Below are 25,795 nucleotides of genomic sequence, written 5' to 3' on the forward strand. Positions count from 1 at the left end.
GACATCGATTTTTTGGGTATTGTGTCGCATGACCACGCAATTTTCAGTTAAAGTAACACAGTGCAGTATCGCAAAAAATGGGCTGGTCATGAAGGGGGTAAACCTCCCGGAGCTGAAGTGGTTCTAGAGTCTCAAGGTTATTTACCCCCCTCCCGCCCCCAATACTCAACTGAGCCCAATTCTCTCTCATTTGCCTAAATACAGCAGCTGTCAGTCACAGTCAGTGAGCCAATGAGGAGAGAGACCACACTATGCTCTCCTGCTTAGTGTGGTCAGTTTTTAATAGGAAAGCAGAGGGACTGGCAGGAACACCAGGGATTTCACACAAAGGAAGAAATACAAAGCGAATAGGATACTTTTTCATACAAGTACATGGTACAGCAGGCACATATCAGGAATATGAAATGTTGGGTTTACATATTCTTTAAGGTCATGAGGAACATGCAAATGTAATGCGTTTTGTAACCTCCCATTAAAATTTGAAGCATGTTTCTGAAATTAACCCTCACTGTATTGGTATTTTTCTGTTTACAGATTTGCATTCTCTACTAACTACCGCCTACAGACCATTCAGCCCATCCCTAACAATGGTATCAGCATTGGACAGAGAATGGGACTGAGCAACCTGGATGTGGCCAAAATCAATAAACTCTACAGCTGCAGTAAGCTTAACGGAAATGTCTATGTAAAAGGAAGCAATGGGATTCATTTGTTTGGTTATTTTAGAAAAATCTGGTTTAAAGTGGTCTGCAAAACTACTTATAGCCAGCATATGGCTTTGGGACACTTGTGAAGGAGATAGAACAAGCAGGAGATAAAACTGCAAAAACATACACAGGAGGGTGCAAACTCCTAGTGCATTACCACCATACAACAGTTGAATGGCTGAAATGTCTCGGGGGACATGTCCCCTTCCTCAGAGCTTTAACTCTGTTTCAGCTCTGAGAAAGGGGGCATGTCCCCTGAAACACGTCATCCTTCTAACCGTGTGGTACATGGCGAGATGACATTGCCTACGGTTGGAGTTGTTATGTGATATGCCTTTTGTTATATATGTTTGTGAGCATGCAATTGTTTTTCGGTATTTAATAAAGTTATATGGTGGTAATGCACTAGTCGTGTGCCCCCTCCTGTGTGTCTTTCCAGTTGTTTGAAGATTTCCTGATCTGAGGAGGGATGCATCGGATGGGACATTATGTTTGAACACCATTAGGCGTACCTCTACTTGAAAGGCCTGCATGTTTTTTGAGACATAGGCAGGAGAAACAAAACCCATACATAAACCGAGGGACTTTCAAATGTAAATAGGAATACCTGGTTTTGTGAGAACTGGTGTTGGTAGAACTCAGTGAAACTAAAACTTATTGAGTCTCCATGGCTCTAACACGTGGAAAGGGCTCCACATTTACAAGTGGAAATGAAAAAATAAAGTAGCCATTTCTTCTTAGAAAGCCACTGTTGGTGGTGGTCATAAGCATGGTATGGCACCTACTGATTCCCAAATTAAGGTAGGGGGCGAGCAGACAGGAAATTAGTCTGCGTATTTGATCTGGGAAGTCAGCTGTTTGTATTTTAGAAGACCCTCAGCCCTCAGAAACTGGGGCAAAATTATGAAGTGTGATAATGCACAGCCATGTTATGGAGTGAAGAGAAATCAGTGGCACTGAGGGTTCTAATTCATACAAGGTGAGGGGTTCCAGAATGTATGTCCCACAAGGAGGAAACTGGATTTTTAGCTTCCTCTGGGAATTGTAAATCCTGGATTGGAGCCTGGAGGCTTAGGTGGGAGGAAGCCCCTAGCCCCGGATCCATGGTTTTCCAACACCAGAAGGTGTACACAGGGTTGTTGGTATGGGAGATGACTACAGATTAGGGCTACACCCAAGAGACTCTACCCTTTGTAACTTTGTTCTTCCTCCTTTTTTCTACAGATGCCTGCTCCTCCGTATTGTCCGATGACACAGGTGTTTTCTACTCTGCCTCCAACCCTTCAAATTACCCAAACAACTACAACTGCACATGGCTCATCCGTCTGCCAAACAGCCAGGTAATCTTTCCTGCTTGACGCACTTTATCTTAAAGATAAATTCTACTCATATATAAAATATTTTAGAGGTGAATGAATGGGATTTTAACGGTGCCGAAAAAGGACCAAAGTTATATTATAAAAATACCAAATTTTATTGAAGCAAATATTTAAAAATTTGACATATAATAAAATCATAGCATAGTATTCATACAGTTATTGTATGTATGCAGTAATTCCAACTCTACATGTTTCACCAGTCTATGACTTCTTCAGGAGACTTTTGTGAACCGCATACAAAGTAACTAACTATGCAAATGATAATAATGACGTGCTGTATATCAGGAAGGTAGTCAAAGAGGGATATCAGTAAAACCGCAGAGAGGGATATGGGATATCTGGTATGGTCCAGAATTCCAGAAATAAACCAGAAAAAGGGAATGATCTGAACGAGCAGGAAGACCAATAAAGGAGGAATACCACGGACTATATCAATCTGACCAATTTGGAAAACATATCCTGGATTGGTATCTTCAACAGATGATTTAATAGCAAATATCTCACCACCTCTGGTAGCGCTCCAGCATTCTTGGGACTTCCCTGGGCAAGCCCCAGCCACTGGCAGGAATTCAACATTAGGCATAATACTATCACCTATTGAATCTTCTAAAATCTATTGCTAGCATTTATAGTATTAGAATAATTTTTGTATTTAGCAAATTTGTGCATTTAATCTATAGCCATTAATATACTTATAAATTTCCTTTTAGGTACTCTTGCAGTTTAAGGCGTTTGATGTGCAGAACACTGTTGGGTGCACAGCAGATTACATCAGGGTGTTTGATGGCCCCAGCAGAACATACCCTTTGCTGTTGGACAGGTCATGCGGCTCCGGAAAGATGCCCTCCCTGGTGTCCTCTGGCTCAGTGATGCTGGTGGAATTCGTCACAGATAACTCAATTACAGCCACTGGATTCAGAGCCTCATACAGCACAGGTAACAGAACAGATGTATAAATAAAATTCTAAAAACAGTGCCATTGGGGGTCAACATGGCAGGAATGGGTATCTTTGGCTTAAAGAGGAAATTAAAACCATGTGTACCTTTTACTGTAAGGACATATTTCTGTGGGCTACAGAAAGTGGACCACACAAAATGTGTCATAGTAATGCATTGAATAATGATCATGGTGAAAGATGGGTGTTCCTAAAGGACATGGTTTATTGGGACATGGCTTTTCACCTCCTCCAGTATGAGCTTTAGCATCCATTCATGGTCAAAAGACATCTCATAGCCACAAAGATAATTGGTGCTGGACCAATTCCCTCTGCAAGACTCTCCAGTAGATATGTGTTAGTACTGGGCTAGTGGCAGTCAGGGGTGGCTCGATTTAGGCTGTTTTGTTTGCTTGGGATAAATCAGTTTGCCCTAGATTGTGTGTGAGGACTGTATTGAGTCCTAGGCTGCTGGATTCCCTGAGAACAATGTTTTTTGTGGTAAGGAGCACGGGCACGTACCTTAGTTGGAGACTTGGTTGATAAGAGGGCTTACCTTGCAGCTCTGGTCAGAGCACCCCTGAATGTGATGACAGAGGTGCAAGGCTCAAAGAAGCACGGGTGCCAATAACTTGGTAGCAGGTGATGGCCAGGTGATGGCCAGAGTCATACATGGTAAGGCAGAAGGAAACGTAGTCTGGTAGTAGGCTGGGGTCAGTGCCAGGAACGTAGGCAGAGTGAGGTCCAGAAGAAGGCATGCATAAAGAAAGGGATGTATTCCAGAGATAAGACTATAATCCTTCCACTTTATCAAACTCTGGTCCGACCAGATCTGGAGTATTCTGTCCAGTTCTGGTCGCCAGTCCTCAGGAGGGATGTGTAGGAGCTAGAGAGAGTCCAGAGAAGGGCAATTAAACTAATTAGGGGATTGGAAGACCTTAATTATGAAGAGCGTCTGCAATCGCTTGATTTATTCTCCCTGGAGAAGAGACGCCTGAGAGGGGACATAATAGAAATTTAAAAAAATCTCAATGGTGATCTCGGCATAAAAAAAAAGCTGTTGATTCGAAGGGATTGCATGAGGACTCCAGGGCATACAATGCGATTAGAGGAGAAGCGTTTTAACCTCAGGCAACGTGGGGGGTTCTTTACCGTTAGGGCTACAAGATTGTGGAATTCTCTACCACAAGAGGTGGTTTCTGCGGGAAGTATGGTGGCTTTCAAAAGACCTAGACGTACATCTCAAGGATCAGAACATTCAGGGGTATGTGAGATGATTACGGCCACACACACCTACACAGGTTGAACTGGATGGACTATTGTCTTTATTCAACCTCACCTACTATGTAACTATGTAAGGCCGAGGTCAGTACAAGGGACACAGTCAAAGCGTAGTGGAGGAGCAGACCAAGGTCAGTGCCAAGGAGCAGGCAGAACATAGAGACAAACCGAGGTCAGTATCCAGAATCAACAGAGCAATGTCAGAAGCAAGCTGGGTCAGCAACAGGAGATCAGTCAGGAACTCAGTTCACAGGGGTGCTGAAGAACATCCAGCAATCTGCTGCTGGGGGATCTACTGTTAAGAAAGGGGTCTACTGATGATGGCTTCTGAGAGATCTACTGTTACTGGTGGGGGGTTCTTGTTGCTGGGGTTGATCTATTGTTGCTAGGAGGAATCGCTGGGGGACTATTGTTTCTGGCTGCAGGGGATCTATTTTACTGCTTTTATTGTTATTAACTAATGTCATGCAAATTACTTAGCACCAAAAAATTATATTTGTTCTTCATTCTCTAAAAGGGACATTATTGGGAGATGGGTAGGGGAGGGACTAAAGGTTAGAGGTAGAAACAAGGGATGACTCGGAAGGTGGGGGGGGGGGTTTCTTTGAGAAAAAAATCCCTTCTTATATGCATGTAAGCACATTTGACATTCCCCTTACTCTTCTTATCTGCATACTTGCCCGCCAGTGTGGCTCAGAACCTACTGAAAGCAGGTTAAGCATAACAGCCCAGCAATTAGCATTATCAGAAGGTCAGAACTGGAAACTTACATACTGCTTTAATGATATGTTAAATTTAAAGTAAACCTAATTTAGGAGATGTGTAGGGGCGGCCATTATTGACCTTCTTGCTTGGAATTCTCTGCTCTTAGTACTTTCTGGAAATTACACAATTGTCACACTGTTATTCCTTTCAGTGAGCTGCGGCGGGACTTTGGTCAACTCAACTGGGACCGTATTTAGCCCTGGATATGAAAAGCAGCAAAATTACCCTGCTTATAGTGACTGCATTTGGACCATCATCGCCCCCCTGGGATACAAAGTAAGAAAAGCTTCACTTTATATATACTATTGGGAGAATCTTGTTATATTTGTTTGATAAGAAAAAAAAAACTGTTGATCTTGCCAGAAGTTCAGATATGTCCTGTGTCTCCTGCACACTTCCTATGTTATCTTAAAGAGCCCTATTTGTTCTTCCGTTGGACTACAAAACAATTAGTCTTTAGGCTGTAGAGATCTGAGAGTTGGAATTTTTGAGTAATTTAGCAAAAGATATTGTGCAGGGCTGACACCACTCAGTCAAGGAAAATGCTGTGTGTTGTCAATTAGGCTTATGTGCTGAGTGCATTTTTGGCAGATATTTTTCTGAATTTGCAGGCAGCGCCAGATCTAGGAGAATGCTGGGATCGGCTGTGAGCCCCCCCAAGATTTTGGTCTTGCCCCCCCAGGACCAGTGGCATTAACAATGGCGATCACTATAATGAGGCACTGAAGCCCAGCTCAACCATTGCAGTGCACATAGCTACAAGGATAAAATGAAAGTTCGTTGATACTTTGCATCCCTAGATTAGACAAGCTAGATCAGGTATGTAAAGGGGCTAAGTTGCGCTAATGGGTACTAAATCTACAGATAAATGTCAGATAAAGCACAATATTGATAGTCCACAGAGGTGACAAAGTCCGTATCCAAATGACAGGCACAGTCCAAAATATACGATTCCAGTATCAGATGATTAGACCAACGTTCAAATCTCCTTACCAGAAAGCAGAATGGAGTTCGCCCAAAAACTCAAATCAGATCAGTACACCCAGCCTTCAATCGATGTGTTCAGATAGTCCTCACATCCACAGGTAGTGGTCATATGTAAAGGAAAAATTGACAATCCATAGCATAATACTGTTGAATATTATTTCATCACCCAGAGGAGTGCACACCGTCACCAGATGGCTGATAGTAGGAAGCACCAGCACCCTTAAGTCCCAAATGCTTACCAGATAGTGAGTAATTAAGGTGATAAGTGAGAATGGAAGTGACACACAAAGACCTCTCCCGACACCACTGCCTCTTACCAGATTGAAATAAGTGAGAGCCACACAGTCTGTCGTCCAGTCCCCGGAGCCAATAGCTCTAACGGTCCCTCCAAAGTAAGACAGGTTCTCCCAGACTACAATGGGTTAAGCCACTCTCCCCAGAAGCCAGTCCTTGGAGTAGGTGTCGCCGGGAGAAGATTCTTAGGCTGACTCAATCGTGTATCCAGATACAGGTGAAAAATGATCCTTTAAATCTCCACCAATTAACCGGGTATAGGACTCAAGACTGGAACCGCTTAACTCATTCCTTCAAATGATACTCAGTCCACCGCCACATGAAAATGAACAGAGTGGGAGCGACAATAGTGTAATTCCGCAAACAGATTTATTAATGGAAAAAACACAAAAACAGCCCCTCTCCCCTCCAGATGTCTACTTACAGGAAGGACATAAGTGAAGGCATTGAGTCAAATCTTATGCACGCTGGATGGCCACCAATTCCAATTCCTTAGGGTCAAGGGAACATGGATGATGTCCGGCGTGGTACAGATGAGTTGGGCGACCGCGCACATCAGCTCTGACGCGTTTCGTTTCTACTGATGGCTCTCAGTAGAAGTCAGAAGACGAAACGCGCATGGAGCCACATAATACAATTAATATTTCATGCCTGAAGTATATTTAAAGAGGAAGTAAACCCTCCTCTGACACTTTTACCTATAGGTAAGCCTATGATAAGGCTTACCTATAGGTACTGTAAATATCTTCTAAACATGTACCGTTTAGGAGATATTTACCTTACATGCAGCCAGTTCCTTCAGAGTCCTGTGCCGTGACTGTCGGCTCTCGCGCGCGTGCGCAGGAGTGACGTCACCGCGGCTCCGGCCAATCAGATGGCCGGATGCCGCGATCCCGGAAGACGGGCCACTGGACATGTCGCCCGTCATAGAGGTGAGTGAGCGGCACGGCGGGGGCTCGTTCTAAGGTAAGTATTGCATAATGAGCTAGTATGCGATGCATACTAGCTCATTATGTCTTTCTCTTGCAGGGTGAAAAAAAAAATGCGAGTTTACAACCTCTTTAAAGTAGTTGTAAAATCTCAAGGTAAAAAATCTTCAGTGTGCAGCCCCCCCCCCCCCCCCCAAGACTTGCCTGAGCTCAATCTCGATTCAGCAATGTGCACAAGAGCAGTGACTCTCCCAGCTTCCTGTGCTTCCTCATTGGCTCAGAGACAGGAGCAGGAGCCATTGGCTCTCCATGCTGTCAATCACAGCTAGTGAGGAGGGACCAGGGGCGGGTTGAGCTCTACTGTGTGTGTCAATAGACACCCAGAGTGGGGCTATGGACTGAACACACGAGTGCCTCCATAACAAGTGGCTTTCTTTCCGGGGAACTCAGCAGGGGGATAGGCCAGGAGCACCAGCGGAGGACCCGAGAAGAGGAGAATCAGAGCTGCTCTGTGCAAAATAATGTTGTTTTTTTAAATTAAAAAATGAGCCTTTAATATGTTGGCAGCTGTATTTGCTTTTGTTACATGACATTAGCTACTGATTAGCAAGTTTATATTTTAGATATATATATATATATATAATTTTTAATTTTTTTTACTTATTTTATATAAATATGTGTTGTAAATTTCAGGTCCAGCTGGCCTTTGTCAGTTTCAGTCTAGAGCCCAGCAAGACATGCTCTTATGACTGGCTGGAGATCAGGGATGGGATTTTGTCCACATCCCCCCTGGTAGGGTCAAAGTACTGCGGCAATCAAAAAATCCAACCAATCACTTCCACCGAAAATGGCCTGGTGCTGCATTTCCTGAGTGACTATTCTACACAGAGTACCGGATTCATGGCAAACTACTCCATCAGTAAGTTGATTCAACCTTTGTAAATGTTATTTTATCTATAAAAGCATATAAATCCCTTATTAGGTCCAATAAAAGATGAAACGTCCTCATCATCACTCCATTTTAGTTGTTCTTTTGTATCAACTGCATACTATATAACTAAAGGTTCATGGACACCTAGCCATCACCCCTGTATGAGTTTGTTGAACAAAGCAAGGTCTATAAAGACATGGATGAGCGAGTTTGGGGTGGAGGAACTTGACTGGCCTGCATAGAGTCCTGACGTCAACCAAATAGAACAGGCATGTCCAACCTGCGGCCTGGGGGCCGCATGCGGCCCAGAACCGCAGGCAATGCGGCCCACTGCCCTGAGAAGTTTTTTTCTTTGCTGGGGAGGAAGGAAGTCGGGTCGGGGGCACGGCCACAGCCACAGCGGCTTCCATCTAACTGTAGGCAGAGGCTGCCTCGGAAGGGATCATCCTCTAGGTGTGTTAAATTAGTGCTGGAGGGGGGGCGGCAGCGCGGGAAGAGCGTGACAGTGTTTTGTTCCTTGTATACCGTAACTTTAGTATATATTTTATATGCGGCCCGAGAAAATTTCTCTACACTCAATGTGGCCCGGAGAAGCCAAAAGGTTGGACACCCATGAAATATAACATCTTTGGGATGAATTAGTGCGGAGACTGCGAGACAGGCCTTCTCGTCTAACATCAGTGCGCTTCAGGAAGAATGGTCAAAAGGTCCCATAGACACACTCCTAAATCTTGTGGACAGCCTTTCCAGGACAGTTGAAGCTGGTACAGCTGCAAAGGGTGGGCCAACTCAATATTGAAATAGTGCAGTTCAAGCACATCTCTCCCATGTAAGGAGTAAGTATCTCCAATGGTTTAGAGAGGTTGGATTTATCCTTCATTTTTTGGATAGTGTAGGACCCACTGACAATGGGGTACTTTGACGTAGTGGTGGGCTTGAGCAAGATATGGCCATATGGTGGGACTAAATCTCCATTTTTACTTATTTTGATCAGGTCTTAGTTGCCTTGTTATGTTTGATGGTTATTTATTTTGCATGTGTGCGCTATCCTCTGTAGTTACAACTCAATATTGAACCCTGCGGACTAAGACTGGGATGCCATTAAAGTTCATGTGCGTGTAAAAGCAGGTGTCCCAATACTTTTGACATTATAGTGTATGTTGCTGTGCCTGCCCTAACATGTATATGTACTGCAGCAGGTCGGCAAGCAGTTATGGAAGTACAGGGTACGCTGCTCCCAAACCGTGAATTAGGTCACACCCAGATGCACAGATCCACAGACTGCGCAAATCTAAAGAAGAAGAATTGACTCCATGCTGAAAAAATAAAATTACAGTAACCTTATGCATTTGGACAATGTGATCAGAGAGTCTCCACTTGGGAACTTCTCTTCTTTTTGTCCAGTAGGGTTGAGATTAGGGATCTCTGCAGGCCACTTGAGTTCACTCTACCTAATTTGATATTTCAGTTTCTGAGGGATGCTGGTGAGACAAACTATTTATTGTATTGTTAAATCCAGGGCCGGAAATAGGGGGGTGCTGGGGTAGGCTGTGCCCCCACAGATTTTAGCTGTGCCCCCCCCCCCCCCAAGTCTCTGAGAGTGCATCCACTGATCCATGAGCCAGTCTGATGCAGACAGTTGATGTAAGGAGGATGCACACTGATAGGGACAATCCATGTAAAAGGGAACTCTGGTGGAGACACCTGATGTAAGGGGGAAATGCTGATGGGGACACTAATGTAAGGGGAGCACTCTAATAGGGGAGTGCTCTGATGGGGACACTGATGTAAGAGGGCGCTCTGATTGGGTCACCTGATGTAAGGGGGCACTCTGATTGGGACATTTGATGTAAGGGGGTACTCTGATGGGGAAACTGATGGAGGGCGCTCTTATTAGGACACCAGATGTAAGGGGGCACTCTGATTGGGACATTTGATGTAAGAGGGGACTCTGATGGGGAAACTGATGTAAGATGGCCCTCTGGTTTGGACACCTGATGTAAGGGGGCACTCTGAGGCATTTGATGTAAGGGGGCACTCTGCTTGGGATATCTGATGTAAGGGGATACTCTGATGGGGACCCTGATGTAAGGAGACACTGTGAAGTGAACCCTGATGTAAGGGGGCACTCTGATTGAGACATTTGATGTAAGGGGGTACTCTGATTGGGACATTTGATTTAAGGGGGGGACTCTAATGGGGAAACTGATGTAAGAGGGTGCTTTGATTGGGACACCTAATGTAAGGGGACACTCTGATTGAGATATCTGATGTAAGGGAATACTCTGATTGGGATATCTGATGTTAATGGACACTGTGATGGGGACCCTGATGTAAGTGGGGCACTCTGATTGGGACATTTGATGTAAGGGGGTACTCTGATTGGGACATTTAATTTAAAGGGGGGGACTCTAATGGGGATCCTGATGTAAGTGGGCCACTCTGATGGGGACCCTGATGTAAGGGGCACTCTGATTGAGACATCTGATGTAAGGGGTACTCTGATTGGGACATCTGATGTAAGGGGCACTCTGATTGGGACATTTGATGTAAGGGGGTACTCTGATGGGGAAACTGATGGAGGGCACTCTAATTAGGACACCAGATGTAAGGGACACTCTGATTGGGACATTTGATGTAAGGGGGGACTCTGATGGGGAAACTGATGTAAGATGGCGCTCTGTTTGGGACACCTGATGTAAGGAGGCATTTGATGTAAGGGGGCACTCTGCTTGGCATATCTGATGTAAGGGGCACTCTTATGGGGACATTTGATATAAGGGGGTGCAAGTTTTGTATAATCACTCTGACCCTGGCTTTTTGACTGCACCCCCAGATCAAATAGGCTCAATCTGGCCATGGTTTAATCTGAGGTCTGTATGCCTACTGCACCCAAACATGACATTTCATTCTTTGGTAGATGCTGAAATGCCTACCACAGACTCTATTGGTGAGACCTCTGTGCTAAATACTTGGGTTTGTACACCTGCATGTGCTCATTATAAGGGGCTCCCACCACCCCCGCTAGATTTTTATGTACTTTATATTATAGAGAATGTAACAGGAGGAGCTGGGACAAAGGTGGGCAGAAACACCCAAAACTCTGAGATGAAAAAGAACAATACCAGGAATCATGGGAAATGCTGATGGAATATCCAATACATATATGATACCAGGGGCTGGCCACACTTCACCAGTAACTCATTTTTGGGTAGCCTAACCTTTAATGATGACTGTTCATTTCACCAGAACCTGGTCAGATGCCTTCTAAACACCTGGTATAGGAAAGGATTTCCCATCACCGCTGCCTCTTGCAATGTCTTGAAATGAAGACTGGATAAATGTCAAGATGTCTCCTAATTGTGAACTTTCTTTTCTTTTCAGTTCCAGCTGCATAAAACCCAGACCACGATCATCTTGTGACTTTCAGTGAAAAAAAAAAAAAAAAAAACGGCCACAAAATGAACAAATGACTGTAAAATCGTTACCAATACAAACAAATCAGAGGCCGTGACCTAGCAGTGAAGATAGGCGGTCGGAAACCCAGAAACATCCAAATGCATAGAGATTTAAGCCCTGTACACACGCACCGATTGTTGGCTGTAAATTTTCGGCCAACGTCCGATCGGCCGATTGTCGGCTTGTTAGTATGATGTTTCCGACAACCGACTGCGACTTTTCGGCCGAACAAAATCTGGTGTGCATGCTATAAAATTTTTGTTGGCCGTCAACAGAACGGCCCATTGTTCTTCAGTCAGTACAGATTTCGGCAGACAAAAATCAGATGAGCAAGACTGGGCATGCTCAGAGAAGAAAAAACACACGGAAAGTAAACCAGCACATGACATCACTTCTGAAGTTGGTTGTTGTTGGCCAACAACAGTGCCATCTTAAGAGCCTTATAGGCCTCTGGGCAATGCAGTGCACTGGGGCCCCCTGCCTACACAATCACCCACGAGAATAAAAATGCAAATTATTCCTGTAATATGTATATAGTAAGGTATATACTCCAGGTAGTAGTTGTACTCTCTTGTAGTATATAGTGTTCCCTGTAATGTGTATATAGTCTATATACACATTACAGGGAACACTATATACTACAAGAGAGTAAAACTAATACCTGGAGTATATACCTTACTATATACATATTACAGGGACCAATATATACTACAAGAGAGTACAACTACCTGGAGTATATACCTTACTATATACATATTACAGGGAACACTATATACTACAAGAGTCTCTTGTAGTATATAGGATTCCCTGTAATATGTATATAGTAAGGTATATACTCCAGGTAGGTGTCTCTTGTCTTGTAGTATATATTGGTCCCTGTAATATGTATATAGTAAGGTATATACTCCAGGTAGTAGTTTTACTCTCCTGTAGTATATAGTGTTCCCTGTAATGTGTATATAGTCTATATACACATTACAGGGAACACTATATACTACAAGAGAGTAAAACTAATACCTGGAGTATATACCTTACTATATACATATAGGCCAGGGACCAATATATAGTAGGTAGTATATCCTCCAGCCAGGACAGCCAGGTAGTAGTTGTCTGACTGTCTCTTGTGTCACTGTCCCATTGATTAGATCCCATCATCATACATTCATTATCACATCATGCCATGAGAATTGAGAATGAGTTAAAAAAAACTGGCAGGCTGTGGCAGTCTGGCAGACTTACCTTACCTTACACGGCTGCACATGGCATGGGAGGAGGTGGGAGGAGGCGGAGGCGGAGCCAGTCTTCTTCTAGGGGTCGACTCGAGAAGGACGGAGCCGGAGGAGAGGAGTGAGGAGGAGAGCCGACGAGGAGGAGGATCCTCCTCCGAGTCCTCCGCTGCGGCGGCGGCGCTGTGCATCCTGGGTCTGCTCTGCTGCTCACGTCACTGGTTGCTAGATGCCAATCGGGCTGGCCTTTGTAACCAGTGTGTGCAGTGCAGACTCGAGCCACCCACGGCCGCCGCCGGACGCCCGGGGGACAACGGAACGGGGGGCCCTAGACCACCAGGGAGTGGGACATGCCACCAATCCATCGATCCATGTGGGGCCCCTTGGCAAGTGGGGCCTCCGGGCAACCGCCGGGTATGCCCAGTGGAAAAGACGGCCCTGGCCAACAAAAGTACAGGGAAAGTCTAGAGCACATTTCAACCAACACAACAGCACTGGACAAAAGACGGCCGATCGGTCGGCCAACAATCGGTGCGTGTGTACGAGGCTTTATTTGCTACAGGGTGATTACCAGAAAAAACAGTTTATGTGTTTCAGCCATGTGGTCCTAATCATAGCATGGCTAATACTTTTTATATATTTATAATACTTTTTATATATTTATATTTTTTAATGTGGTATGCAAAAAAATAACTTTAGCTTCATGTTTTTCCCAGCCAGTCTTCCATGTCTCTCATCCCATGATAATGTGTCTCTTGGGTCATGTCTCGGGATCACAGTGTCACCTTTATTTAAGTCACTGTCCATTGACATTATAAAGATTGGGGGGCGGCCGCAATTAGTCACCACATAGTTAGAGGCAGGGTTTGAGGGGGGTACACTTCTTTAACCACTTGCCGACCATCCGCCGTAGTTATACTGCGGTAGATCGGCTCTGTTACACGACATGATGTACGTCGCTTCATGTAGCAGTTAGTGTGGGCCACCGGAGGTGCGCGCACGCGCCGATTGGCTAGAGGGCGAGACAATCAGCAGGTCCGGCGGCTGCGATATCCGCCGGGCACCCGCGATCACTCCCCACGGAGATAGAATGGCGGTCTGCCGACGTAAACACAGCCAACCGCTGTTCTGTCAGTGATGAACACAGGGATCCTGTGTTCCTCCTATTTAGAAACACAGGTCTCTGTGTTCATCCAGTAAGCCCATCCCTCACACAGTTAGAAAGCACCCCATAGGCACACATTTTACCCTTTGATCGCCCCTGGTGTTAACCCCTTCCCTGCCAGTGTCATTGATACAGTAACAGTGCATATTTTTAGCACTGATTACTGTAGTAATGTCACTGGTCCCCTCAAAAGGGTAAAAAATGTCAGTTCGATCTGTTCGACGCAATGTCGCAGTCCTACTAAAAATCGCTAATTGTTGCCATTACTAGTAAAAAAAAATAACATAAAATAAGTTAAAATTACATCAATCTTTACCCTAGTTTGTAGACACGATAACTTTTGCGCAAACCAATCAATATACACTTATTGGGATTTTTTTTTTTACCAAAAATATGTAGCAGAAGACAAATTGGCCTAAACTGATGGAAACATTTGAATTTTTTTTTTTTTTTTATTATTGGGAATGTTTTATAGCAGAAAGTAAAAAATATAGTTTTTTTTTTCAGAATTGTCACCCTTTTTTTTGTTTATAGCGCAAAAACTAAAAATCGCAGCGGTGATCAAATACCACCAAAAGAAAGCTCTGTTTGTGGGGGAAAAAAGGATATCAATTTTATTTGGGTACAGCGTCGCACGACCACGCAATTGTCGATTAAAATAGCAATTGTCAATTAAAACTAACGCAGTGCCGTATTGCAAGAAATGGCCTGGTCATTAAGGGGGTAAAACCTTCTGGTCCTTAAATGGTTAAAGTGGGCAGAAGTACATGCAGGACCCTCCAGTAGAGTGCCTCCGTACATCTGGTGTCCCCATCAGAGTGCCTCCGTACATCTGGTGTCCCCATCAGAGTGCCTCCGTACATCTGGTGTCCCCATCAGAGTGCCTCCGTACATCTGGTGTCCCCATCAGAGTGCCTCCGTACATCTGGTGTCCCCATCAGAGTGCCTCCGTACATCTGGTGTCCCCATCAGAGTGCCTCCGTACATCTGGTGTCCCCATCAGAGTGCCTCCTTACATCAGGTGTCCCTCCACACATCAGACTTGCCCCCCATGTACTCACAGATAGCACACTCTGCAAAGAAGGCAGCTCCTCCTTCCTCTCCCCAGTCATGTGATAAGTCACATGACAAGGAGAGAGAGGAAGAAAGACAGTTTGCCTTCATTTCTTAGCAGTTTCTCGCTGAGACTGAGGTGAGCTCTCAGTCTCAGGGCTGGCTTTCTATCGCCCCCTGCAGGCTGGAGGGAGGAGAACGCCTAATCCTCTCTCCAACTATTTTAGGGAGCCACAGTCTGGTCTGAATAATGTGTCTGGTTTTCATGCAAAGCTGCCTGATTCAAAACCCGGACTGTCCTGGTGAATCCGGGACAGGTGGCAAGCTTAACCTGAGGACTGTAGTTGGAGCTAACTGTGTTTTCGAGACAGGGACTGAAATGTTGGAAAGCAGGCTTTACACACACTGTAAAGGACAAGGATTTTCATGCCCATTTTTCTAGAAGTTTATTTAGACCCAATGTTTCAACAAAGATTTGTAAGTTTATAATATAGGCTTGGTTTATTCTACCATGAACCCCATTCCCAAAGTCAACATTGCTAGGATTTCACCCATCTGTACTGTACGCTATCTCCTCCTTCAGTTCTGTAGATAAAGAGCATAGTCTGTGACAATATGGTGGTTGGGTGGTGGAAAAATGGTAGATTCTCTCTGAAGCTTTTATTTGCAAGTATTTTATTCCTGAACAAAAACTTTTATTTTCTCTTAAAAAAAAAAAAAAAAAAAATTTAACACAATTATAACTGTATACTGTAAGCTGATCCACGTGTTTTGAGATGGCTTTAATTGTTTTTGTCTGTTTTATAGTTTTATAGACCATTGTTTAATCAGTAGAAGACCTTGGAGACAAACCTTTTATTATTTTTTAATCACAATGTTCATTTTTTTTCTATTTATTTCATTAGATTTATTGCAATAAAATTGGTAATATGATGTTGCTTTACATGCTTGTTTTTGCTGCGGCACCAAAGGTTTAACATATATAAACTATAAATATATATATATATATATATATATATATATATATATAATAATGGGAAAAAAATATGGAATTTAAATATGTAGCACCCTCCTAGGTAGGTGCTAGGTAGGTAAAGCCTAGTGTCTCCATCTGCTTATCAGGGGAGCCTGATTGTTAGTTAGGCCTGTTGCATGTGTCCATGTGTGATTCATCTAGCCTGAGGGAGTGTCCCCACTGCATCCAATAGGGGAGCATGTTGGACAGTGGAGGAAACCCAGCCAGTGACACACAGACTTTGGTAACTATCTCAGTGGGTTGAAACTGGGAATAGTGCAACTGTGTTGACACCATAAAACATACAGACTTTAAAGGCACATGAGTGGATAGGCAGAAAATGGTTTAAAACATAAACATTTTATTAATGTATTTAAAAAGACAGGAACTGTACATACATGTAATAACACATTAAAAACAACCTATAGGGGAACAAAGCCTCCATATAGATTCATAGTGGATATAAAGACATAGTGCAATATATGATGGTTTAGGAGAGGTAAATGCGTTACTAGTCTGGAATGGTCAACGCGTTTCGCATTACGCTTCTTCAGGACCACAGACGGTTGTACACTCTCTTAACAAAACAAACATAATAGAGAAAATATTAACAACATATCAACAATACAAAAAATGATCCAATTACATTTGTATATCTTTCAATATCACAATACATAGTAAATACTGGCAAGTGAACCAACCTCCTAAGGTGCACAGATATTGTGTCAGCCACACCGATATAGCGGCCAATGGGGGGAGGGGAACCACCTATATTGTAGATCCTACACTATTCCCAGTTTCTTCGCAAACTTAGGATTATGGCACACCAGGGTTAGCTCATTCCCTTTGTCTCATATCTCAGTGGGTTGGCACAGACAGTGGTGCCTCCTGGGATACAATATAAAAGCCAGGGGCACATGTGGCAGGGTGTCTTTGGGCAGGAAGCCAAGTCCCAGAAGGAGGGTGACGGCTGTCTCTCCTCCTGTTTGCTGTGGATGGTGGTCACAGGTGGTTGGCCTTGTGGACAGGGAGTGTGTTGCTGAATCCAGAGGTCCAGGAAAGCTGACTGGTGGAGTAGACGGCAGAACAACTCTGAAAAAACAGTGTCCGTGAGTACAGGGAAGTCTGCCAAGGGGTCTGACCAGGAAGGGAACCACTCCAGTGGATAGTCAGTGGACGGGTGTCAGCACCCACAGGCAGCCCCCCCCCGCCTCAGCGTCCCCCAACCCCCCCCCCCCCCCCCCCGCCTCAGCGTCCCTCCCCATCCCAAGGATGCATTCTCCTTACTCTCTGCTCCTCCTGTGTCCTTCCTTTCAAAAGTCCCGCCTCTGGCCGGCGGCCCGCTTCCCTGTGATGTCACTACTACTACGATGTGCATGAATGAACTAACACACCCGGCAGGCGGGCGAGCGGCCGCTAATAGCTGTAACTAAGTGAGCGCTTCACTTCCCTGTCAGCGGAGATACCCGCCTAATAGGGAAGTGAAGCGCTCACTTAGTTACAGCTATTAGCGACCGCTCGCCCGCCCACCCGGTGTGTTCGTTCATTCATGCACATCGTAGTAGTAGTGACAGGGAGGCGGGCCGCCAGCCAGACATTTTGCCATAAACCATCTCTGAGCTCAGGTGACTCTAAACCAATGTGTAGGATAATGGATATATATAGTAGAAAAGTAAAAGAGTACCTTGAAGATCGACGCCAGTGTGTCCAAAAGTTGTTATTGGCTAAGCATCTTCAGCAGTAGTGACAGGGAGGCGGGCCGCCGGCCAGAGGCAGGTCTTTTGAAACCTGCGCTGTGCCGGCATCAGCATCTTTAACCCATTTTTGGCCGAAATGGAATAAGCCCATTTTCGGCCGAAAATTTCGGTTGCCGAAATTTCGGTGCACCACTAGGTCCAGTATGCAATGAGGCCTTACTATGTAAAAGGTTTAGAAGCTAAATGAAGGCAACTTTCTATGAAGGTGCAACCCAGCGCATGTGTTTAGGGCAGCCCAATCATTTCAATGGGCTGCCCTGTGCGGCAATCACACAAAAATGTGGGCAATTTTTTATTTTTTTTTTATTGCATGGCAAGAAGCTACCATGCTTGTGGTGTGAGTTTGCACACTTGTATTGGAACTCTGTAAGGCTGTGTGTCCACGCTGTTCCCGGGGCGGTGATGCACCCACATTGCGGGTTACATCAGGGCAGCCCTTTGTTTTCAATGGGCAACCAACACACCCCATTGTGCAAGCAAAACTGCACATTACCTATTTTTGGGATCACAGCATACGGTGGCCCCCATTCACATTTGCGCGTAGCCAGGTGATTTATTATTTTTTTTTTTTAGCTTGACTTGCAGTACATGAGCTCAATCATACATTTTTGTCCCTATAGACTTTTATATAAGTGTCACCCCAGTGCACTGTCACATATAACATACATTACTACAACACCGTGCAATAGCGTCACCCAGACCTGTGTGTAAGACCCAGGGCACACTTGAGAGTATTGGAATCGTGGTTCTACCCACGATTCCAGAATCACAGCGAGACACGCTTGCGGTGGCATTCTTTTTTTGTCTCAAGACCCCAAACGTGCCAGGCTCAGTGCCAAAAATTGGTCCATGAACTTCTTTGGCGCATTCTTGGAGCCGAAGGAGGCCCATTGGAAATTAATGATGCCACTCCAAAAACGTGCAACAAAAAATGCAACATGGTATCACACCGAAGTATTGAAGCCTGTGTGTCTGCTTTACCTTGGCACAACCTACAAGTCTCTGGGGCAGATGGGACTTGTAGTCTTTCCAGTCACAGAGTCTATTGAATGGATGGTAGTGGCTGTGTAGGTGGAGCCATGAGTAACCATACAGAATTTAAATAACAAAACATCAGCACAGGAAGGAACACCCTGCAATTTCAGGTGCATGGGGGGGCGGGGTTGTTTGGATAATTTGACCACATTTCATGTTACACACCAAATATGGGTAGAATATGAAACCTGGTATGGAAGGTAGACTGTTCCTTGAATCCTCGTTAGTTTTTTATGTTTTTATATTTTGCCTGCATACCTGCCTTAAATGTCGAATTTTTCCAGGTATAAAGATTGCCAAAGAGCAAGGAGCTCGATATCGGCTCGGGCCAGAACTGGAAATATGGTAAGATGTCTGTTTACTGAGAGGTCATGCCAAACCTGCGTCATCTGTTTTGTTGGGCCAATCCTTCACCTGTATGCCTAACACCCCCCCCCCCCCCCCCCACTCCCATATGTAACCCTGCTCCTCAGCACAAAGCTGGCTATAGGTCAAAGTCTCACTCAGGAAGTAAAATTACAGCTTTTTCGTCAACTTTTTTTTTAACCACTTAAGCCCCGGAGGATTTGGCTGCTAAAGGACCAGGGGTTTTTTTGCGATTTTTTACTGCGTGACTTTAACGGACAATTGCGCAGTCGTGCGACGCTGTACCTAAACGAATTTGACGTCCTTTTTTTCCCACAAACAGAGCTTTCTTTTGGTGGTATTTGATCACCTGTGCGATTTTTTGATCACGCGCTATAAACAAAAAAAGAGCGTAAATTTTGCAAAAATAACAATATTTTTCATATTTTTTTATATGAAATTCCCCAAAAAAAAAAGTAAAAATCAAAATTTTTTAACATTTTTCGGCCAATTTGTTTTATGCTACCTATGTTTGGTAAAAAAAATCGCAAAAAGCGTATTTTGATTGGTTTGCGCAAAAGTTATCGCGTTTACTAACAAAGGGAAAGATTTTTGTCATTTTTGGTGTTTTTTTTTTTAACGCGTAATGGCGGCGATCTGCGATTTTTTTTTCGGTACTGCGACATTGCGGCGGACAGATCGGACCCTTGACTGACATTTTTGACACTTTTGGGGTTACCAGTGACATTACTGCAGTAATCAGTGCTATACATATGCACTGTTACTGCAAAAATGACACTGGCAGGGAAGGGGTTAACTTTATTGGACAGGGAGGGGTTAAGTGTGTCCTAGGGGCGTGCTTCTAACTGTGTAGGGACATTCCTATTGGTGTAAAAGCAAAGATCCACCGTTCTACATAGTAGAACGGACAGATCTTCACTTTTACACAGGGAGAACTGACAGGCAGCTTGTTTACACAAGCTGCTCTGTCTTTCTCCCTTCACAGGAGCGATCGCAGTGTGACTGGCGGACATCGAGTCCGCCGGTCACACGCACTGACTTGCCTGTGAACGAGCCGCGGCGGGCGCGCGCCCGCCCGCGATAGGCTCGCAAGTCAGTGACAGGCGAGTGACGTACCGATACGTCACTCTGCCTGGCCGGGGCTGACCGCCGCAGTATATAGTCGTGCGGCGGTCGGCAACCGGTTAAAGATACATTTTTTTTATTCTACCAAACCCAAACATTCCAATAAAAAAGACAGGCACTGCTTTCCTGCTTCTGCCTGTGCATAACTGATAAGTGAGGGGTCGGGCTCTACCGGTACCGAGTGAGGGGTCGGGCTCTACCGCCTCTGCCGGTACCGAGTGAGGGGTCGGGGCTCTACCGCCTCTGCCGATACCGAGTGAGAGGTCGGGGCTCTACCGCCTCTGCCGGTACCGAGTGAGGAGTCGGGGCTCTACCGCCTCTGCCGGTACTGAGTGAGGGGTCGGGGCTCTACCGCCTCTGCCGGTACCGAGTGAGGGGTCGGGCTCTACCGCCTCTGCCTGTACCGAGTGAGGGGGTCGGGGCTCTACCGCCTCTGCCGGTACCGAGTGAGGGGGTCGGGGCTCTACCGCCTCTGCCGGTACCGAGTGAGGGGGGTCGGGCTCTACCGCGTCTGCCGGTACCGAGTGAGGGGGTCGGGCTCTACCGCGTCTGCCGGTACCGAGTAAGGGGGTCGGGCTCTGTCGGTACCGAGTGAGGGGGTCGGGCTCTGCCAGTACCGAGTGAGGGGTCGGGCTCTACCGCCTCTGCCGGTACCGAGTGAGGGGTCGGGCTCTACCGCCTCTGCCGGTACCTAGTGAGGGGTCGGGCTCTACCGCCTCTGCCGGTACCGAGTGAGGGGGTCGGGCTCTACCGCCTCTGCCGGTACCGAGTGAGGGGGTTAGGCTCTACCGCCTCTGCCGTTACCGAGTGAGGGGTCGGGCTCCACCGCCTCTGCCGGTACCGAGTGAGGGGTCGGGCTCCACCGCCTCTGCCGGTACCGAGTGAGGGGTTGGGCTCTACCGCCTCTGCCGGTACCGAGTGAGGGGTCGGGGCTCCACCGCCTCTGCCGGTACCGCGTGAGGGGTCGGGGCTCCACCGCCTCTGCCGGTACCGCGTGACGGGTCGGGGCTCCACCGCCTCTGCCGGTACCGAGTGAGGGGGTCGGGGCTCTACCGCCTCTGCCGGTACCGAGTGAGGGGGGTCGGGCTCTACCGGTACCGAGTGAGGGGTCGGGCTCTACCGCCTCTGCCGGTACCGAGTGAGGGGTCGGGCTCCACCGCCTCTGCCGGTACCGAGTGAGGGGTCGGGCTCCACCGCCTCTGCCGGTACCGAGTGAGGGGTCGGGCTCTACCGCCTCTGCCGGTACCGTGTGAGGGGTCGGGCTCTACCGCCTCTGCCGGTACCGAGTGAGGAGGTCGGGCTCTACCGCCTCTGCCGGTACAGAGTGAGGGGGTCGGGGCTCTACCGCCTCTGCCGGTACCGAGTGAGGGGGGGGTCGGGCTCTACCGCCTCTGCCGGTACCGAGTGAGGGGGGTCGGGCTCTACCGCCTCTGCCGGTACCGAGTGAGGGGGTCGGGGCTCTGCCGGTACAGAGTGAGGGGGGGTCGGGCTCTACCGCCTCTGCCGGTACCGAGTGAGGGGGGGTCGGGCTCTACCGCGTCTGCCGGTACCGAGTGAGGGGGGGGGCTCTGTCGGTACCGTGTGAGGGGGTCGGGCTCTGCCAGTACCGAGTAAGGGGTCGGGCTCTACCGCCTCTGCCGGTACCGAGTGAGGGGTCGGGGCTCCACCGCCTCTGCCAGTACCGAGTGAGGGGTCGGGGCTCCACCGCCTCTGCCGGTAGCGAGTGAGGGGTCGGGGCTCCACCGCCTCTGCCGGTACCGCGTGAGGGGTCGGGGCTCCACCGCCTCTGCCGGTACCGCGTGAGGGGTCGGGGCTCCACCGCCTCTGCCGGTACCGAGTGAGGGTGAGGGGCTTCACCGCCTCTGCCGGTACCGCCAGAGGGGTTGGGGCTCTACCGCCTCTGCCGGTACCAGTGAGGGGTCGGGGCTCTACCGCCTCTGCCGGTACCGAGTGAGGGGTCGGGCTCTACCGCCTCTGCCGGTACCGAGTGAGGGGTCGGGCTCTACCGCCTGTGCCTGTACCGAATGGGGGGTCGGGCTCTACCGCCTCTGCCAAAACCAAGTGAGGGGTCGGGCTCTACCGCCTCTGCCGCTACCGAGTGAGGGGTCGGGGCTCTACCGCCTCTGCCGATACCGAGTGAGGGGATCGGGGCTCTACCGCCTCTACCGGTACCGAGTGAGGGGATCGGGGCTCTACCGCCTCTACCGGTACCGAGTGAGGGGATCGGGGCTCTACCGCCTCTGCCGGTACCTAGTGAGGGGGTCGGGGCACTACCGCCTCTGCCGGTACCGAGTGAGGGGGTCGGGCTCTACCGCCTCTGCCGGTACAGAGTGAGGGGTCGGGCTCTAACGCGTCTGCCGGTACCGAGTGAGGGGGTCGGGCTCTGCCAGTACCGAGTGAGGGGTCAGGCTCTACCGCCTCTGCCGGTACTGAGTGAGGGTCGGGCTCTACCGCCTCTGTCGGTACCGAGTGAGGGGGTCGGGCTCTACCGCGTCTGCCGGGACCGAGTGAGGGGGTCGGGCTCTGTCGGTACCGTGTGAGGGGTTCGGGCTCTGCCAGTACCGAGTGAGGGGTCGGGCTCTACCGCCTCTGCCGGTACCGTGTGTGGGGTCGGGCTCTACCGCCTCTGCCGGTACCAAGTGAGGGGTCGGGCTCTACCGCCTCTGCCGGTACAGAGTGAGGGGTCGGGCTCTACCGCCTCTGAAAAAACCGAGTGAGGGGGGTCGGGCTCTACCGCCTCTGCCGGTACCAAGTGAGGGGGGTCGGGCTCTACTGCGTCTGCCGGGACCGAGTGAGGGGGTCGGGCTCTACCGCGTCTGCCGGTACCGAGTGAGGGGGTCGGGCTCTGCCTGTACCGAGTGAGGGGTCGGGCTCTACCGCCTCTGCCGGTACCGAGTGAGGAGTCGGGCTCTACCGCCTCTGCCGGTACCGAGTGAGGGGTCGGGGCTCTACCGCCTCTGCCGGTACCGAGTGAGGGGTCGGGGCTCCACCGCCTCTGCCGGTACCGAGTGAGGGGTCGGGGTTCCACCGCCTCTGCCGGTACCGAGTGAGGGGTCGGGGCTCCACCGCCTCTGCCGGTACCGAGTGAGGGGTCGGGGCTCCACCGCCTCTGCCGGTACCGCGTGAGGGGTCGGGGCTCTACCGCCTCTGCCGGTACCGCGTGAGGGGTCGGGGCTGTGCCGCCTCTGCCGGTACCGCGTGAGGGGTCGGGGCTCTACCGCCTCTGCCGGTACCGCGTGAGGGGTCGGGGCTCTACCGCCTCTGCCGGTACCGCGTGAGGGGGTCGGGGCTCTACCGCCTCTGCCGGTACCGAGTGAGGGGGTCGGGCTCTACCGCCTCTGCCGGTACCGAGTGAGGGGGTCGGGCTCTACCGCCTCTGCCGGTACCGAGTGAGGGGGTCGGGCTCTACCGCCTCTGCCGGTACCGAGTGAGGGGTCGGGCTCTACCGCCTCTGCCGGTACCGAGTGAGGGGTCGGGCTCTACCGCCTCTGCCGGTACCGAGTGAGGGGTCGGGGCTCTACCGCCTCTGCCGGTACCGAGTGAGGGGTCGGGGCTCCACCGCCTCTGCCGGTACCGCGTGAGGGGTCGGGGCTCTACCGCCTCTGCCGGTACCGCGTGAGGGGTCGGGGCTCTACCGCCTCTGCCGGTACCGCGTGAGGGGTCGGGGCTCTACCGCCTCTGCCGGTACCGCGTGAGGGGGTCGGGGCTCTACCGCCTCTGCCGGTACCGAGTGAGGGGGTCGGGCTCTACCGCCTCTGCCGGTACCGAGTGAAGGGTCGGGCTCTACCGCCTCTGCCGGTACCGAGTGAGGGGGTCGGGCTCTACCGCCTCTGCCGGTACCGAGTGAGGGGGTCGGGGCTCTATCGCTTCTGCCGGTACCGAGTGAGGGGGTCTGGCTCTGCCGGTACCGAGTGAGGGGGTCGGGCTCTACTGCCTCTGCCGGTACCGATTGAGAGGGTCGAGCTCTGCCGGTACCGAGTGAGGGGGTCGGGCTCTACCGCCTCTGCCGGTACCGAGTGAGGGGTCGGGCTCTACCGACTCTGCCGGTACTGAGTGAGGTAGGGCTGCACGATATTGGGAAAAAAAGTACATTGCGATATCCGTTTTTCAACGATATATATCGCGATATTTAACTGGGTGGAATGCAGAAGACACTGACAGTGGTGGTAGGAGGTAGAAGAATCCCCCGGAGTCCCGACTTCTCCCTGCCTAATGCTGTAGAGCAGCTGCTAAAAGTTCTATGCAAGGGGGGATTGCTGAACAAGGTGAGAGTGTTGCAGTCTGCTGTGGATCTGTGTCCCCCTGTGCAAGCCAAGATGGCGGTCGGCACAGCTTGCTGAGGGATATGAGTACACTGGGGTCCTTTTTGTGAAGATTAGGAGGTCTGTGTATGGCTTTGGGGGCACCCGGGGTATGGAGGCAAGTCCCGAATGAGTGCGGAGTAAGTAGGCCTTACCGGGAACCACGAGCGCGCGATCGCGCTCCGATCTAGGCAAGGCCGCGGCTTCTGTGCCTGTGTAGGCCTCAACTCTGCGCTCCTCAGAACGGAGTCTTTCCTCCACAATACCAGGCAGTATTGGTCTCTGGTTCCTCGATGGGTCTCCCCAAGTTGTTTTTTCTCTCTGAATAGGGAAGACTTAGGAGGATTGCTGAGGATTCTGTACGGCGGTATCGGAGCTCTCACAAGCCGCGTCCGTCCCGCACGTCTTCCGGCCATGCCCCTTGCCTAATGCTAAATATCGTGTGTTCGGCGATATGAATCGTTCACACCCGCAGAACGATAGTCGATATCATATCGACTATCGTTCAGCCCTAGAGTGAGGGGTGGGGCTCTCCCGCCTCTGCTGCTACAGAGTGAGGGGGTCGAGCTCTCCCGCCTCTGTCGGTACCCAGTGAGGCGTCGGGCTCTACCGCCTCTGCCGGTACCGAGTGAGGGGTCGGGGCTCTACCGCCTCTGCCGGTACCGAGTGAGGGGTCGGGGCTCTACCGCCTCTGCCGGTACCGAGTGAGGTGGTCGGGCTCTACCGCCTCTGCCGGTACTGAGTGAGGGGTCGGGCTCTACCGGTACTGAGTGAGGGGGTCGGGCTCTACCGCCTCTGCCGGTACCGAGTGAGGGGGTCGGGCTCTACCGCCTCTGCCGGTACCGAGTGAGGGGTCGGGGTTCTACCGCCTCTGCGGTACCGAGTGAGGGGTCGGACTCTACCGCCTCTGCCGTTACCGAGTGAGGGGTCGGGCTCTACCGCCTCTGCCGGTACCGAGTGAGGTAGGGCTGCACGATTTTGGGAGAAAAAGTACATTGCGATATTCGTTTTTCAACGATATATATCGCAATATTTAACTGGGTGGAATGCAGAAGACACTGACAGTGGTGGTAGAAGAATCCCCC

General features: G+C 49.1%; 1 protein-coding gene across 1 annotated transcript in view; it reads left to right on the forward strand.

Annotated features, from left to right (window-relative positions):
• The window catches only part of LOC309565590 (embryonic protein UVS.2-like), a gene marked incomplete at both ends in the record, with an annotated part of 47,397 nt that overhangs the window by 12,034 nt on the left and 9,568 nt on the right, over positions 1-25,795 (forward strand). Inside the window, 6 exons of the mRNA XM_082270543.1 lie at positions 535-662; positions 1,932-2,047; positions 2,797-3,022; positions 5,219-5,343; positions 7,971-8,196; positions 19,203-19,263. Of these exons, the coding sequence (XP_082126669.1) occupies positions 535-662; positions 1,932-2,047; positions 2,797-3,022; positions 5,219-5,343; positions 7,971-8,196; positions 19,203-19,263 (882 nt within the window). The remainder of the gene's footprint in view (positions 1-534; positions 663-1,931; positions 2,048-2,796; positions 3,023-5,218; positions 5,344-7,970; positions 8,197-19,202; positions 19,264-25,795) is intronic.

Source organism: Pelophylax lessonae, assembly GCF_965119305.1.
Source record: "Pelophylax lessonae genome assembly, chromosome: 10".
In the NCBI taxonomy this organism is placed as follows: Eukaryota; Metazoa; Chordata; class Amphibia; order Anura; family Ranidae; genus Pelophylax; species Pelophylax lessonae.